The following is a 15,375-nucleotide window of genomic DNA, read 5'->3' on the forward strand; positions in this document are numbered from 1 at the left end:
GGTGCAACTCTGCAAAGTAACCAAGCAGCTTCCATTTTTTTTTTTTTTTTGTGAAAGCTTAATTGAACAAGCTGAGGTCAGAAGCTGATTGGCTACCATGCACAGCTGCACCAAATTTTGCACATTCCAGTTTTAGCAAATCAACCCCACATTTTAATGCACAAAGCACATGACCTTTATTTGGCTGAAAGAATACTAATTGTTCATAGCTGAAGGCTGGACTTCATTACTAGATGACTTGTTTTTTAAGCCTTGGAAGCTGATTTCTGATTGGCTGTAGCTTGCTATTGCGTGTAGGTGTACATATTAAATGGCATTACATGGATTTGCACGCTTTACGGGTTAAAATGTTTGGTCTTCTAATGTTCTAATGATTAATGTTCAAAGGGTTGTATTAACTGCTCTAATCTATTATAGTTCAATGAGCAAAGAGTGTAAATCCTCAAGGCATATATGTGGATTTTGCTTACATTTATACAATGAATTTTTTTATACCAAGTCACAAAGTGTTAAGCTGCTTACACACCAAAAGCATATGTAAACCCAGTCACTAATATTTTATATAGGCTTAAAGTGTATTTCCACCTTTGCAGTCAAGTTTGAGATACCCCCGCTACATGTTTGTTACATATTCCCATTTACACAATGTACTCAAAAATAATTTGTACTTCATGGGCAACTTTTAGAACAGATGGCAATGTAAAGATAAGGAACAATGGGGAGTTACTGAGAGAGAATTCTCACTCTATGTGAAACCACTGCACTAATAGGTAAATAGTATACTTCCTTGTTAGAACAGATCCTCAAAATGAAGTATAATACTTCTCTATTAGGGAACACACTCATAACACCATACAGGCAGTAATTGGTGGTCACTGGTAGGTGAAAGGAGGCTTGCGCTCCAAGGGATCCTGGGGTTTCTGGAAAAGAGGGTGCTGAACACTTAGCATGGACCCCAAAGTACTTTGGATAGAGGGTGGAAGGATTAAAACCTCTGCCTCATTTTTTTTTTTTGGTGCATGTGTCTTCGCTTGGGGGATTCACACCACTATTTATCCTTGTGACCACTGTAACCAAGAAAAAACATTAGAGACAATCACACATATTATAATTTTTATGAAACAAGAGATGAGGGTAATTCTTTCAATGGGAGAACCTATTCCAGTGACAACTGTCTAAAAGGGCTCTGATTAGGGGGTATGCCCTTGAAATGCGTAAGCTATTATGCACAATTGAGGCAGTGCCTACGTTCACTGTAAGGGTTCAACATCTGTGCGTATCGGCTTGAGAGATTTTTAACTTTATGGATTTTATGTTACACAGCACAGATGTGCTCTCTATCTTGGTGTACTGTTTAAGGATTTCCCAGTCTGGAAGAAGCTCCTCACTGGGAACCGCATTTCCTTTTCCCTGCCTTTTCAGTGGATACAGTGGCCCATTCAAATGAATAGGCTGCTGTGCACGTGCAATGTGGCCCCAGGGAAACTGCACAAGTGTGAATCTAGCCTCAGAGCATTTGACAGGCGTTGAGGAAGCATTGTATCGCCTCACGACCTGCCTTAACCCCTCGAACTCCACATTAGCACACCGCAACTGTGTGCACTGCACGTGGTTCTGGGGCACTTGCAGAGGGGGACAGTAGAGCCACAGCTCAACTATGAAGTTTTACTGCTCCTCAACCACTAGTGTGAACAAGCCCTAAGACACTCGTGACCTCAGAAGTTTGTATCCTTTTTACACTTGAGCATTGATGGTTGATTTTAGATTTTATTTGCAGGGATTGAACCCTCACTTTGGGATATACATACATACACTTTAAGGCCGGTGTGAATCTAATATTTATGCCAGTGAAGTGAATAACAGAGTCCTTTGCACTGTTTTCACTTTATTCATTCACGCAATCTTTGTTAAGAATGTAGTGCTGGATGTTATTGTTTATTTATGTGTATAGCGCAGTACTTTATATTAACTCCTTGAACCCTACGGACTAAGACTGGGATGCCATTAAAGTTCAAGCGTGTGTAAAGGCAGACGTCCCAATACTTTTGACAATATAGTGTATGTGAATCTGAGAAAATCCAAGAAAATCTATTCTGTGGTGATTCAGCTGCATGTTATTGTACTAATAAATGGTATAAGTGAACTAATTTATTCAGGAAACCTAATATAGTCACCATTACTGTGGTCTTTCCTCGTTGAATCTATTTACTTGCCCCATTATTCCCTGCACACCCAATGCTTAACAAAAATGGGATGACTCTTGAATCTCACTCACCTACTGACTAGAGTTAGCAAGTGATGGATGGAGAGAATGGAGCATTGTTCTGATCCAGGTTAAATCCTCACGTGACTTAATCTGCTTGTCTTTAGTCTCCATAAGTGCACATCATCTTTCAAGGTATGTGTATAAGTGCCATAAATGCATTTCTATATTACAGTCTAAACTGTACAAGAGTTTGTATAATTGCCCATTTAAAGATTTTCCTTGAAGCACAGTTTTGAAGCTCTTTAAATATACTGGTACTAGTAACAATGGAATCTGGCAGGACAGGGTACGTAAGCATATTTTCGATGTAAGGATGCAATTTTATTAATGCAGCTGTTCTACAGAGAATTTACACACCTTTTACATTTAGGTGCTGTAAGACCCGTTTCACACTGAGCCAGTTTTCAGGCATTTTAAGCGCTAGAAATAGCACATGTAAAGCTCCTGAAAACTGCCTCCCATGCCGCCCAAGTGCTTTCATATTAGCGCGGTGCACTTTCTGGACATTAGAAAAAGTTCTGCAAGCAGCATCTTTGGGACAGTTTGGGTTGTGCTGTATACAGCGCTCCCAACGCCCTTGCCCATTGGAATTAATTGGCAGTGCTTCTGAAGCACCTGAAAAGCACTTCGGAAGCGCCGCAACACAGGCACTTTTCACCCCTTCTTTGAGGTTAAAAGCGGCCCACTAGTGGCTGAAAAGTGACGCTTAAACAGCGCTAAAGTGCCGCTAAAACGAGCAGTGCTTTAGCGCTGACACGGCCGCGGCCCCAGTGTGAAAGGGGTCTAAATGGGAAAACATATCCAAATCATGACCAGGTAATGCTTTACCAACCTTTTGAAAAGTAACTAGCAATAGGCCTAATTCACTAAGCTATAATAATTAATATTTGACATATTCAATTCTAAGCAGTACAAGCCAATAAAAGAGCTCAAAATAAGAATCATAGTCCTGAAAATAATGATTGGTATGGCAGTATAGCATAGTAAAATAAGCCCCATGAACTTGTTGATGATAACCTAAAAAAATGCTTACAAAGTCATCACCTTTTAAATGCAGCTCAAGCACACTAGGCACAATGTTGCCATTTTGCTATATACACTAGTAGAATTGTGTAAATAAATTCAAAGGGGCAGGGTTATATTTTTTTCTCGAACAATTTAAAATGGTTGTAAAGGGTGAAGGTTTTTTATCTTGATGCATTCTATGCATCAAGGTAAAAAACCTTCACTGTGCAGCTCCCCCCGCAGCCTGATACTAAGCCCTCATGCACACAGGCTGTTAAAATAACGTTATGAAAACGCCAGTATCTTTGCAGTGATTTTTTTTAACTTTTTTCAGCTTTTTTCAGCGTTTTTGCAATAGCGTTTTTGAGCGTTTTTGAGCGTTTTTCAGCGTTAGCGTTTTTTAGCGTTTTTTTTTTTCAAAATTTTTTTTTTTTTCAATGGATCAAAAACGTTAAAAAACGTTGGCGAATGACATTTTTGAGCGTTTTTGAGCGCTAGAGCGTTTTTACAGCTGAAAAACGTCTCTCAGAACCCACTGGTCCTGGGTTTTTTTTACAGCTTAAAAACGCCTATGCCACTTGCAGCTCAAAAACGCCTAGGTGGGCATGAAGCCATAGACTAACATAGACAGGCCTTTTTAAGCTGCAAAAAAAGCTCAAAAAAGCAGCTGTAAAAACGTCCGTGTGCATGAGGACTTATACTTACCTGAGTATGATCTTGATCCAGCGATGTGTACGAGAGCAGCGGGTCTCCCGGGTCTCTCCCTTCTCATTGGCTGAGACACAGTCTGCGGGAACCAATGGCTCCCACTGCTGTCGATCACAACCAGTGAGGACAGACCGGGGGGATGGGACTGAGACAGGCTCTGTGTGTCCCAAAAACACAAAGAGGCAGCTCAGGAGAGAGCATGCGTGAATGCCCCCAGAGCAAGCAGCTTGCTTTGGTGGCACTCAGCAAGAGGGAGGGGCAAGAAGCCCTGGCAGGGTACCTGAGATGAGGAGGCTCAGAGCTGCTCTGTGCAAAACCATACGTATGATGTGTTTATTATTTTAACTGCTTCCCACCTGGCCGTCGTTTGACTTTAGGCCGTCATTTGACGTCCCCCCTAGAACACACCTTGCACGCACCCCACGGGCCATGCTGTGGTGCGATCTGTCACCCGCTGTGTCCACTGGAGCATATGACAGATCAATTTACTGGCCTGCTGCTGGTACCATATGATCGCTGTGACCAATCACAGCAGATCATATGACAATTGTACACAATGGATGGCTTCCATTCATGCCATTTATTGTGTACTACTGTGTTGATCTGTGTGATTGGTCACAGTGATCACATGGTACAGACGGGCCCATCACAGCTAATCACAATAGTAAACACTGAATGAATCGATTTCATTTAGTAAAAATGACTGTTTATAACAGTGATATTTACTGTTATAAGCAATCATAGTGTGCAAAATAAAAATCCTGATCACCTCCCCAAAGTAGTAGTGTTACTCTGGTCACAGTAGACCAAAAAATCGTAAAAAAAAGAAAAAAAAAAAAAAACATTTTTACAAAACAATTACATTTTTTTGTTATTTTTCTCTATACTGTCACCAGTCAGTGTCCTTGATCACCGAAATACCAGTTATATGATGATGCTGTACTGCATCGGTGACAGTATGTTAAATAAAAACAGTTGTGAAAATCTTTTTTATTTAAATTTCTTCGTTTTCAAAAAAATTGTGACAAAAAATTAAAACTTCAAAAAACTTGCCATGCGTCTTACTAAATACCGTGGACTGTCTATGTTCCAAAAAGGGGGTATTATTTGTACTGTCCTGGTGCTTTCGAGCCTCAGGAAATGAGGTCAATATATCAGTATTGAACGATTTTCAATATGAGCCGAGGCACCTAATTTTACCACAAAAAACTGGGAAAACTTATTGACTCGAGTATAAGCCTAGGATGAGAAATGCACAGCTACTGTAAGTGGAAAAGAGGGTCAACTATGCCCATTTGCAGCCTCACTGTGCCCATCTGCATGCCTCACTGTGCCCATTTGCAGCACGGGGGCGGAGCCTGGCGGCAAATTTAAAAAAATGTACAAACCATAACACATACAGTACTGTAATTTTACAGATTACAGTACTGTATGAAATTATTTCACATCCCTTTTGTCCCCAGTGCTTTGGCCCATGCCCTGCATGCAGTTTTATATTATATACACTGTTCTTTCTGCCTGGAAACTGGAGATTGTCCATAGCAACCAAAAAGTGTCCCTTTACGTCAAAAGTGGCTTTAGACCACCTAGAAAACAGCGGATAGTAAATTAGAACACTGCAGAATTGAGCGATAGTGAATCGTGGGGAAATTTATTTTATTATTATTATTATATTATTATTTTTTTTAATTATTTATATTTATTTATTATAATTTATGTTTTTGTGTTTCAAACTTCATCATACCCGGGATATCTACTAGACTCTTGTTTGGACAGATTTAAGTGTGTTGTTGTTAAGAATTACAGACCTACAATATAAAACGCCAAATTTCCATGCAAAATAATTTTACCGCTTTCAGCACCTAAAATCCGAAATAATCATACCGCCAGGGAGGTTAAAGGAGAATTAACCAAAAAAGGTTTATTAAATCTACAAGGGCTTTTTGTTACCACTACTATTCCTTTATATTGGCTTTTAAAATTTACAAATGCAGCAATTTAGAATTTGGATTTTTAAAAGATAAAAAAGTGAATTTTATATACAACTATATAGATCAGACCAAAATGAGGGACAAATGAGGAGAAAAGAGGGACATTGCTCCAAATCAGGGACAGTCCCTCGAAATCAGAGACAGTTGGGAGCTATGGGATTGCCAAGAGATTGGAAAGAACATTCACTTGCGTTGCGCTATTGCGTTGCTCCCTCACTTTTGTTCTGTCACCTCTCTCTTGTTGACAAGCGACATTCTGCAATGTTTCAGCCATGCCATGCAGGTAAGTGCTCTGTTTATTGATCTCATTGCTAGTGATTGTTGCCAGCAACAGACCTTGTCCTACGTAAGGTCTGATTTTGGCCATGCACACATCAATTAACAAGCAATATGGACGATGTTCCACTATTTTTATTGCAAAATAAATGAATATATCAAACCAACTGATCACCAACAGTTTTTCTTTTTGATCTTTTGAAAAATGCAGAATGTTGTTGCTAGGTTGTCTTTGTCTATTGTTAGGCTTATAATCCTTAGCCTCTTGTGGAAGTTAATGAGCTGAGGCCTGTAAATCACCTAACAGCCTCTCTCTCTGTAAGTATGGAGGAAGACCTTAATACTTTCCTAGAGAACCTCTATAATCCGTAAATGTACTGTAATATTATTGGATTCCAATGTCCCTGATTAATAATGTAATATTAACCAGGTTAAAGCAGAACTGTAGCAAAATAAAAAATGTACATATTTTATACAGTCGGTCACTAACATTAAAGCGGGGTTCCACCCAAATTTTGAACAATATCTGTATGTATTCTCTTCCTGGCCTAGATGCTGACATGCCGTTTAAAAAAATTTAAATCGCAGTAATTACCTTTTATTTTTCTATTCTTCTTTGCACTTCCTGGTTCTCCTCCCGTGGGAGTAGGCGTGTTTCTAGCCTCTCCCAGACTCCGCACAGTCTCCTGGGAGCTAGTCTCAGGCTTCCCAGGATGCCACTGAGCATGTGCGGGAATGAGCGGTGAATGCTGGGAGCACAGCATTCACCACATCCAGGAAATAAATGCTTGTGGGCTTCAAATGCCCACAATGAAAATGGAAACCGCCTGCAGTGAATAATATAAGTTATTCTTTCCGACGAAATCTGACACAGGTGGACATATTACACACAATATGTGAGTATATAATGCTGAGAAGAAAAGTTTGTGAATGAACTCAAAAAAAAAAAAAAACGATAGATAGGTGGACCCCCGCTTTAAGCCCGCTCCCACATGCCGCAGCCCTTGCTGCACCTCTGAAACGTGATCCACAGTGAATAGGGCAAGCGGTGAAGAGGCGATTTATGTAACCTTTTTAACGCCTGCTTTAACCCTTAAAAAAAGCTAAAGCGCGACCACTTTCGTTGCAGGGCTATGTCACATTAGTGATCCTGTCACTGCTGGAAACTCATCTATAACAGGTTTCGATGCAGCCTTATACACTTAAATGGGTTGCTGTGGTACCGCACACTAAATGTGATGTGTAAGCAAGCCCTTACATGGCAGCTTTTTTTTCTGAGCCCCCCCTTGTTGACCCTGCCATTAGATCTTTTAATCTTCCACTAACATATCACGCTGTCTAGCAAAAGTGTCAGTTACAGTTAGAACATATTAAACTGGTGGGGTGCTTAAAATGGTCAACTTTTATTCCTATGTCTTAAAGGGATACTAAAGTCTCCTTTTTTTTTTTCTTTAAAAATAATAAATATGTTATACTCCCCTCCTCTGTGCAGTTGGTTTTGCACAGGGCAGCCCAGATCCTCCTCTTCTCGGGTCCCTCTTCTGTGATCCTGGCCCCTCCCTCCTGTCGACTGCCCCCACAGCAAGCAGCTCTGTCTGTCCATTCTGACACGGAGTCGCAGTTCGGCACTGCCCCCTCTCTCCTTATTGGCTAACTGACTTTGATTGACAGCAGCGGGAGCCAACAGGACCGCTGCTGTGTTTCAGCCAATCAGGAGGGAGAGATCCTGGACAGCTGAGGCACTCGTGCACATCACTGGATCGAGATGGGGCTCAAATAAGTATTAGGGGGGCTGCTACACACAGAAGGGTTTTTTTATCTTAATTAATAGAATGCATTAAGATAAAAAAAACTTCTGCCTCTAAAGTGACTTGAAACCTTACTAGTCCATGGAATCCAGCATTGTGTTCCGTGCAGGTGCAATTCCCCTTGCTCCATTCTGCTCCCCTGAAAAAAGTCCTTGAATCATCAGGCATCCCAGAAGGCAGTTTGCGAGAACACGCACATGAGCGAGCAGAAATGCCATAGTTCTCTGGCCACTGCATGTCTGCACATGTGACAGACCCCCCTGGGCATGTGCAGACCACTGTCATTTTCTACCAGGTTGATCTGTCTCACTAACTGCCTCCTAAGATGTCTGTTGTAGACATCCCAGGATGTAGTGGGTGGCTGGATACATAATCCTCACCTAGATGAGATCTTAAAAGTTAAGGTGTAAAAACATTAAGTATCTGTGTAAACTACATGTTTATCTAAGACCACCTTTCCAAAGGGCAAACTTTACACAGAAAAACAAAAACTTCTGTTTTATTGCTAATAACATATACGTGAACCCTCACCTGGTAAAACAACCCATTCAGTTTTTTAAAAAAAGAAATGAAAGGCAAAACATTTGTGTATAGATATTAAAAAAACATTATAAATTAATTCCCCCCCCCCTTTTTTTGAAATAAGTTATGACATACCCTCTGTTCTCAGGTGCATAGAGAGCTCAGAGAGCTGGGGGAGGAGAAACAACAACACACTGATCTCAGCAAAAAAATGTTTATTTAATATCCATACACAAATGCTTTGCCTTTCATTTCTTTTTTTAAACTGAATGGGTTGTTTTCCCAGGTGATGGTTCACATATATTTTATTAGCAATAACACAGAAGTTTTTGTTTTTCTGAGCGCTCAGAAAAACAAAAACTGCTGTTTTATTGCTAATAACGTATACGTGAACCCTCACCTGGTAGATAGAACAACCCATTCAGTTTAAAAAAAAGAAATGAAAGGCAAAACATTTGTGTATAGATATAAAAAAAAAAAAAAACATTATAAATGAATCCCCCCCCCTTTTTTTTTTTAAATAAGTTATCACATACCCTCTGTTCTCAGGTGCTTAGAGAGCTGGGGGAGGATAAACAACAACACACTGATCTTCCCAGTAATTGGCTGTGGGGGGATATGCATGTCAGCACAAGTCTGATCATTAGAGGAAAAGGGTTCTCAGCACAGCCAGAAAACAAACCACATTGTGCTTTCATGCTAAGTGTGGTCAGTTTTTAATAGCAAAGCAGATGGACTGGCAGCAACAGGAGGGATTTCACACATAGGAAGCAATACAAAGAGAACAGGATATTTTTTCATACAAGTACATAGTACAGTAGGCACATATCACGAATATGAAATGTTGCTGTAACATATTCTTTAACCGCATCATATATGTCACTTTTAACATTGTTACATAAACAGTACGAATTATGTAAATACGGTAACCAAATTTCTTTAAAGAAAAAAAAAAATAACAGACTTCTGATGCTAAAATCACAATTTGTTTATTTGTTTGTTTGAGCTATGCTAAAGTCCCAGTGTTACTGAGTACAAGCTCCATGCTGTCACCTAGGATTGAAGTGAATCATTCAGTGACATGATGAGAGCTCATGACACACCTCACATTCCTCTGGCGGTAATCCTATGAATGTAACAATGTTAATTACACCTTTAATTGCAACGTATTCAGGACTGCATACCATTTATACAAGAACCGTAAGCGATTGGCAATACAGAAATAAAATATAATTATTTTATGTTTATTAAAGGTAAAAAAAAAAAGGACATACCTGGTATGGCTAAGGTAGATAGAGGCAATGTACTCAGACAGACTGGCAGTGTGCCCATCCAATCTTCATAACTTTTCACTGCCATGATTTACTCCTCTTGTCTTTCAGCAATCTTCAGTCCAAGGTCAGTCTATATCTGTTGATATCCCAGCATCTCGGATTTAGGGGGAGGCTGATCTATACAGTTCAGCTGTCTGATTGCATTTCCTGGAACACTGGGGGGAAAGCAGCCTTCCGTATTGTCAGCACCACAGACAGCTCTGAGCATGACTGCACAGCTAAGCGACTTATGTCTGTTTGCTGAGTAAGCTGGGCTGTACCTCTCATCCAGCCTGTCACAAAGATGTGACATCATGAGCCATGACTGCTGGCACGCCACCTTGAGGTGAAATAAGGTTAATCCCTGGCCAGGCAGCTGTAAGGTTTATTTTACAATGAGCTCACAGTAACCCATTTCATTCTAAATATACTTTGTAACAGAAGCATTATAAATCCATTCATTTTTAATAGAAGATCCTGAATAAGCTTTGAGTTTTTTTTTTAAAAAAAAAGATTTTTATGGACCAAGTTCTAGTAAAATGTACTTTTTTCTCATAAAAATGCTAGGTGGTGCCAATGTGAATCTATAACATACCCTCCAATATTAAAAAAAAAAAAAAAAAAAAAAAATTATATATATATATATATATATATATATATATATAGATAGATAGATAGATAGATAGATATAGCTTTCTCTCTCTCTCTCTCTAGAGAGAGAGAGAGAGAGAGAGAGAGAGATCTACATATATATATAGACAGAGAGAGAGAGAGAGAGAGAGAGAGAGAGAGAGAGAGAAAGAGATACAGTATCTCACGTATCTCACAAAATTGAGTACACCCCTCAAATTTTTGTAAATATTTTATTCTATCTTTTCATGTGACAACACTGAAGAAATGACACTTTTCTACAATGTAAAGTAGTGAGTGTACAGCTTGTATAATAGTGTAAATTTTCTGTCCCCTCAAAATGACTCAACACACAGCCATTAAGGTTTAAACTGCTGGCAACAAAAATAAGTACACCCCTAAGTGAAAATGTCCAAATTGGTGCCAAAGTGTCAATATTTTGTGTGGCCACCATTATTTTCCAGCACTGCCTTAGCCCTTTTGGGCATGGAGTTCACCAGAGCTTTACAGATTGCCACTGGAGTCCTCTTCCACTCCTCCATGATGACATCACGGAGCTGGTGGATGTTAGAGACTTTTTGCTCCTCCACCTTCCATTTGAGGATGCCCCACAGATGCTCAATAGGGTTTAGGTCTGGAGACACGCTTGGCCACTTCATCACCTTTACCCTCAGCTTCTTTAGCAAGGCAGTGGTCGTCTTGGAGGTGTGTTTGGGGTCATTATCATGTTGGAATAATGCCCAGTCTCCAAAGAGAGGGGACCATGCTCTGCTTCAGTATGTCGCAGTACATTTTGGCATTCATGGTTCCCTCAATGAACTGTAGCTCCCCAGTGCCAGCAGCACTCATGCAGCCCCAGACCATGACACTCCCACCACCATGCTTGACTGTAGGCAAGACACACTTGTCTATGCTTCACCTGGTTGCTGCCACACACACTTGATACCATCTGAAACAAATACGTTCATCTTGGTCTCATCAGACCACAGGATATGATTTCAGTAATCCATGTCCTTAGTCTGCTTGTCTTCTGCAAAGTGTTTGCTGCTTTCTTGTGCATCATCTTCAGAAGAGGCTTCCTTTGGGGACGACAGCCTTGCAGACCAATTTGATGCAGTATGCGATGTATGGTCTGACCACCCCTTCAACCTGTGCAGCAATGCTGGCAGCACTTATATGTCTATTTCCCAAAGACAACCTCTGGATATGAGACTGAGCATGTGCACTCAACTGCTTTGGTCGACCATGGCGAGGCCTGTTCTGAGTGGAACCTGTCCTGTTAAAATGTTGTATGGTCTTGGCCACTGTGCTGCAGCTCAGTTTCAGGGTCTTGGTAATCTTCTTATAGCCAGGCCAGTGATGGTCAACCTTGGCACCCCAGATGTTTTGGAACCACATTTCCCATGATGCTCCCATGATGCTCATGCACTCTGCAGTGTAGTTGAACATCATGGGAAATGTAGTTCCAAAACATCTGGGGTGCCAAGGTTTGCCATCACTGGCCTAGACTATCTTTATGTAGAGCAACAATTCTTTTTGCCATGAGGTGCCATGTTGAACTTTCAGTGACCAGTATAAGAGAGTGAGAGCGATAACACCAAATGTAACATACCTGCTCCTCATTCACACCTGAGACCGTGTAACACTAATGAGTCACACCACACCGGGGAGGGAAAATGGCTAATTGGCCCAATTTGGACATTTTCTCTTAGGAGTATACTCACTTTTGTTGCTAGCGGTTTAGACAATAATGGCTGTGTGTTGTTATTTTGAGGGGACCAACACAAAGTAGCACATAATTGTAAAGTGAAAAGAAAATGATAAATGGTTTTTACAAATAAATGTGAAAAGTGTGCCGTGCACTTGTATTCAGCCCCCCTAAGTCAATACTTTGTAGAACCACCTTTTGCTGCAATTACAGTTGCAAGTCTTTAGGGGGATGTCTCCACCAGCTTTTCACATCTAGAGAGTGACATTTTTGCCTATTCCTACTTGCAAAATAGCTCAAGCTCTGTCAGATTGGATAGAGAGCATCTGTGAATAGCAATTTTCAAGTCTTGCCACAGGATCTCAATTGGATTTAAGTCTGGGCTTTGACTGGGCCATTCTAACACATAAATATGCTTTGATCTAAACCATTTCATTGCAGTTCTGGTTGTATGTTTAAGGTCATTGTCCTGCTGGAAGGTGAACATCCGCCCCAGGCTCAAGTCTTTTGCAGACTCTAAACAGGTTTTCTTCTAAGTATGCCCTGTATTTGGCTCCATCCATCTTCCCATAAACTCTGACCAGCTTCCCTATCCCTACTGAAGAAAAGCATCCCTACAACATGATGCTGCCACCACCATGTTTCACGGTGGGGATGGTGGGTTCAGGGTGATGTGCAGTGTTAGTTTTCCGCCACAAACAGTGTTTTGCTTTTAGGCCGAAAAGTTCAATTTTGGCACCTTCTGCCACATGTTTGCTGTGTTCCCCACATGCCTTCTCGCAAACTACAATTAGGACTTCTTATGGCTTTTTTTCAACAATGGCTTCCTTCTTGCCACGCTTCCATAAAGTGCTTAGAAAAAGTATTCATACCCCTTTAAATTTTCCACATTTTGTCATGTTACAACCAAAAACGTAAATGTATTTTATTAGGATTTTATGTGATAGACCAACACAAAGTGGCACATAATTGTGAAGTGGAAGGAAAATGATAAATGGTTTTCAACATTTTTTACAAATAAATATCTAAAGAGTGTGGCGTGCATTTTTTATTCAGCCCCCTTTACTCTGATACCCCTAACTAAAATCTAATGGAACCAATTGCCTTCAGAAGTCACCTAATTAGCAAATAGTCCACCTGTGTATAATTTAATCTCTGTATAAATACAGCAGTTCTGTGAAGCCCTCAGAGGTTTGTTAGAGAACCTTGGTGAACAAACAGCATCATGAAGGCCAAGGAACACACCAGACAGGTCAGGGATGAAGTTGTGGAGAAGTTTAACCACTTCAATACCAGGCACTTAGACACCTTCCTGCCCAGGCCAATTTTCAGCTTTCAGCGCTGTCGCAATTTGAACGACAATTGCGCAGTCATGCTCCACTGTACCCAAACTAAATTTGTATCATTTTGTTCCCACAAATAGAGCTTTCTATTGGTTGTATTTGATCACCTCTGTGATTTTTATTTTTTGCGCAACAAATAAAAAAAGACCGAAAATTAAAAAAAAAAACAAGTTTTTCTTTGTTTCTGTTACTTTTTTTGTAAATAAGTACATTTTCTTCCTCAATGATGGGCACTTATATGGCTGCACTGACAGGCACTGATAAGGCAGCACTGATGGGCACCGATGAGGTGGCACCGATGGGCACTGATGGGCACTGACAGGTGGCACTGGTATGCGGCACTGATTGGCACTCGTAGGCGGCACTGATGGGCACTCATAGGCAGCACTGATGGGCACTCATAGGCAGCACTGATGGGTACTTATGGGTGGCACTGATAGGAGGCATTGATGGGCATGGATGGGCACTGATAGGTGGCACTGATGGACACTAATGGGTGACACTGATGGGTGGCATTGCTGGGCATCCCTGTTTTTTAAATTGCCACAGAGGTGCCAGTTAGTGCCCATTTGTGGGCACTGATTGGCATATTTTTTACATGTGGATAGCCATGGGGGATGTACCTGGTCATTCACATGCTGGGGGCTTCCCTGGTGGTCTAGTGTGGGAATCTGAGGGGGGGCTGCGCTGATAAACAATCAGCGCAGACCCCCCCTGTCAGGAGAGCCGCCGATCGGCTCTCCTCTATTCGCGTCTGTCAGACATGAGTGAGGAAAAGCCGATCAACAGCTCTTCCTGTCAACATCGTGATCAGCCGTGATTGGACACGGCTGATCACGTGATAAAGAGCCTCCGCCAGACTGACACACCTCACCACTGATCGCCGCGATGCGCGCCCCCAGGGGCGCACGGGGGCTGTTATCCTGCTGGACGTCATATGATGCCCAGTCAGGATAACAGAACCACCGCCCAGCGGTCATTCTGCTATAGGCCGGGCGGGAAGTGGTTAAAGCAGGGTTAGGTTATAAAAAAAATATCCCAAGCTTTGAACATTTCACGGAGCACTGTTCAATCCATCTTCTGAAAATGGAAACTGTATGGCACAACTGCAAACCTACTAAGACATGGCCGTCCACCTAAACTGACAGGCCGGGCAAGGAGAGCATTAATCAGAGAAGCAGCCAAGAGGCCCATGGTAACTCTGGAGGAGCTGCAGAGATCCACAGCTCAGGTGGGAGAATCTGTCCACAGGACAACTATTAGTTGTGCACTCCACAAATCTGACCTTTATGGAAGAGTGGCAAGAAGAAAGCCATTGTTGAAAGAAAGCCATAAGAAGTCCCTTTTGCAGTTTGCGAGATGCCATGTGGGGGACACAGCAAACATGTGGAAGAAGGTACTCTGGTCAGATTATACCAAAATTGAACTTGTTTGCCTAAAAGCAAAACACTATGGGGGTCATTTACTATAGCGCCGCGGCGATAATTACAGCAAATTAGCACTAATCACGCTAATTAGCGCTAAAACGGTATTCACTATAGCGCTGGTAAAAAAATACTCCCAAAATCGAATTTACTATAGTTCCCTGAAAACAAATAGCACCCAAACTCTTATGCCCCGTACACATGGTCGGACTTTGTTCGGACATTCCGACAACAAAATCCTAGGATTTTTTCCGACGGATGTTGGCTCAAACTTGTCTTGCATACACACGGTCACATAAAGTTGTCGGAAAATCCGATCGTTCTGAATGCGATGACTTAAAACACGTACATCGGGACTATAAATGGGGCAGTGGCCAATAG

General features: G+C 41.3%; 1 protein-coding gene across 1 annotated transcript in view; it reads right to left on the reverse strand.

Annotated features, from left to right (window-relative positions):
- PLCXD2 (phosphatidylinositol specific phospholipase C X domain containing 2) overlaps positions 1-10,202 on the reverse strand; it is a 55,284-nt gene extending 45,082 nt beyond the window's left edge. The window contains exon 1 of the mRNA XM_073616099.1: positions 9,851-10,202. Within this exon, the coding sequence (XP_073472200.1) occupies positions 9,851-9,935 (85 nt within the window). The 5' untranslated portion in view covers positions 9,936-10,202. The remainder of the gene's footprint in view (positions 1-9,850) is intronic.
- Between the last annotated feature and the right edge of the window lie 5,173 nt (positions 10,203-15,375).

This window comes from Aquarana catesbeiana, linkage group LG02 (assembly GCF_042186555.1).
Source record: "Aquarana catesbeiana isolate 2022-GZ linkage group LG02, ASM4218655v1, whole genome shotgun sequence".
Classification (NCBI taxonomy): Eukaryota; Metazoa; Chordata; class Amphibia; order Anura; family Ranidae; genus Aquarana; species Aquarana catesbeiana.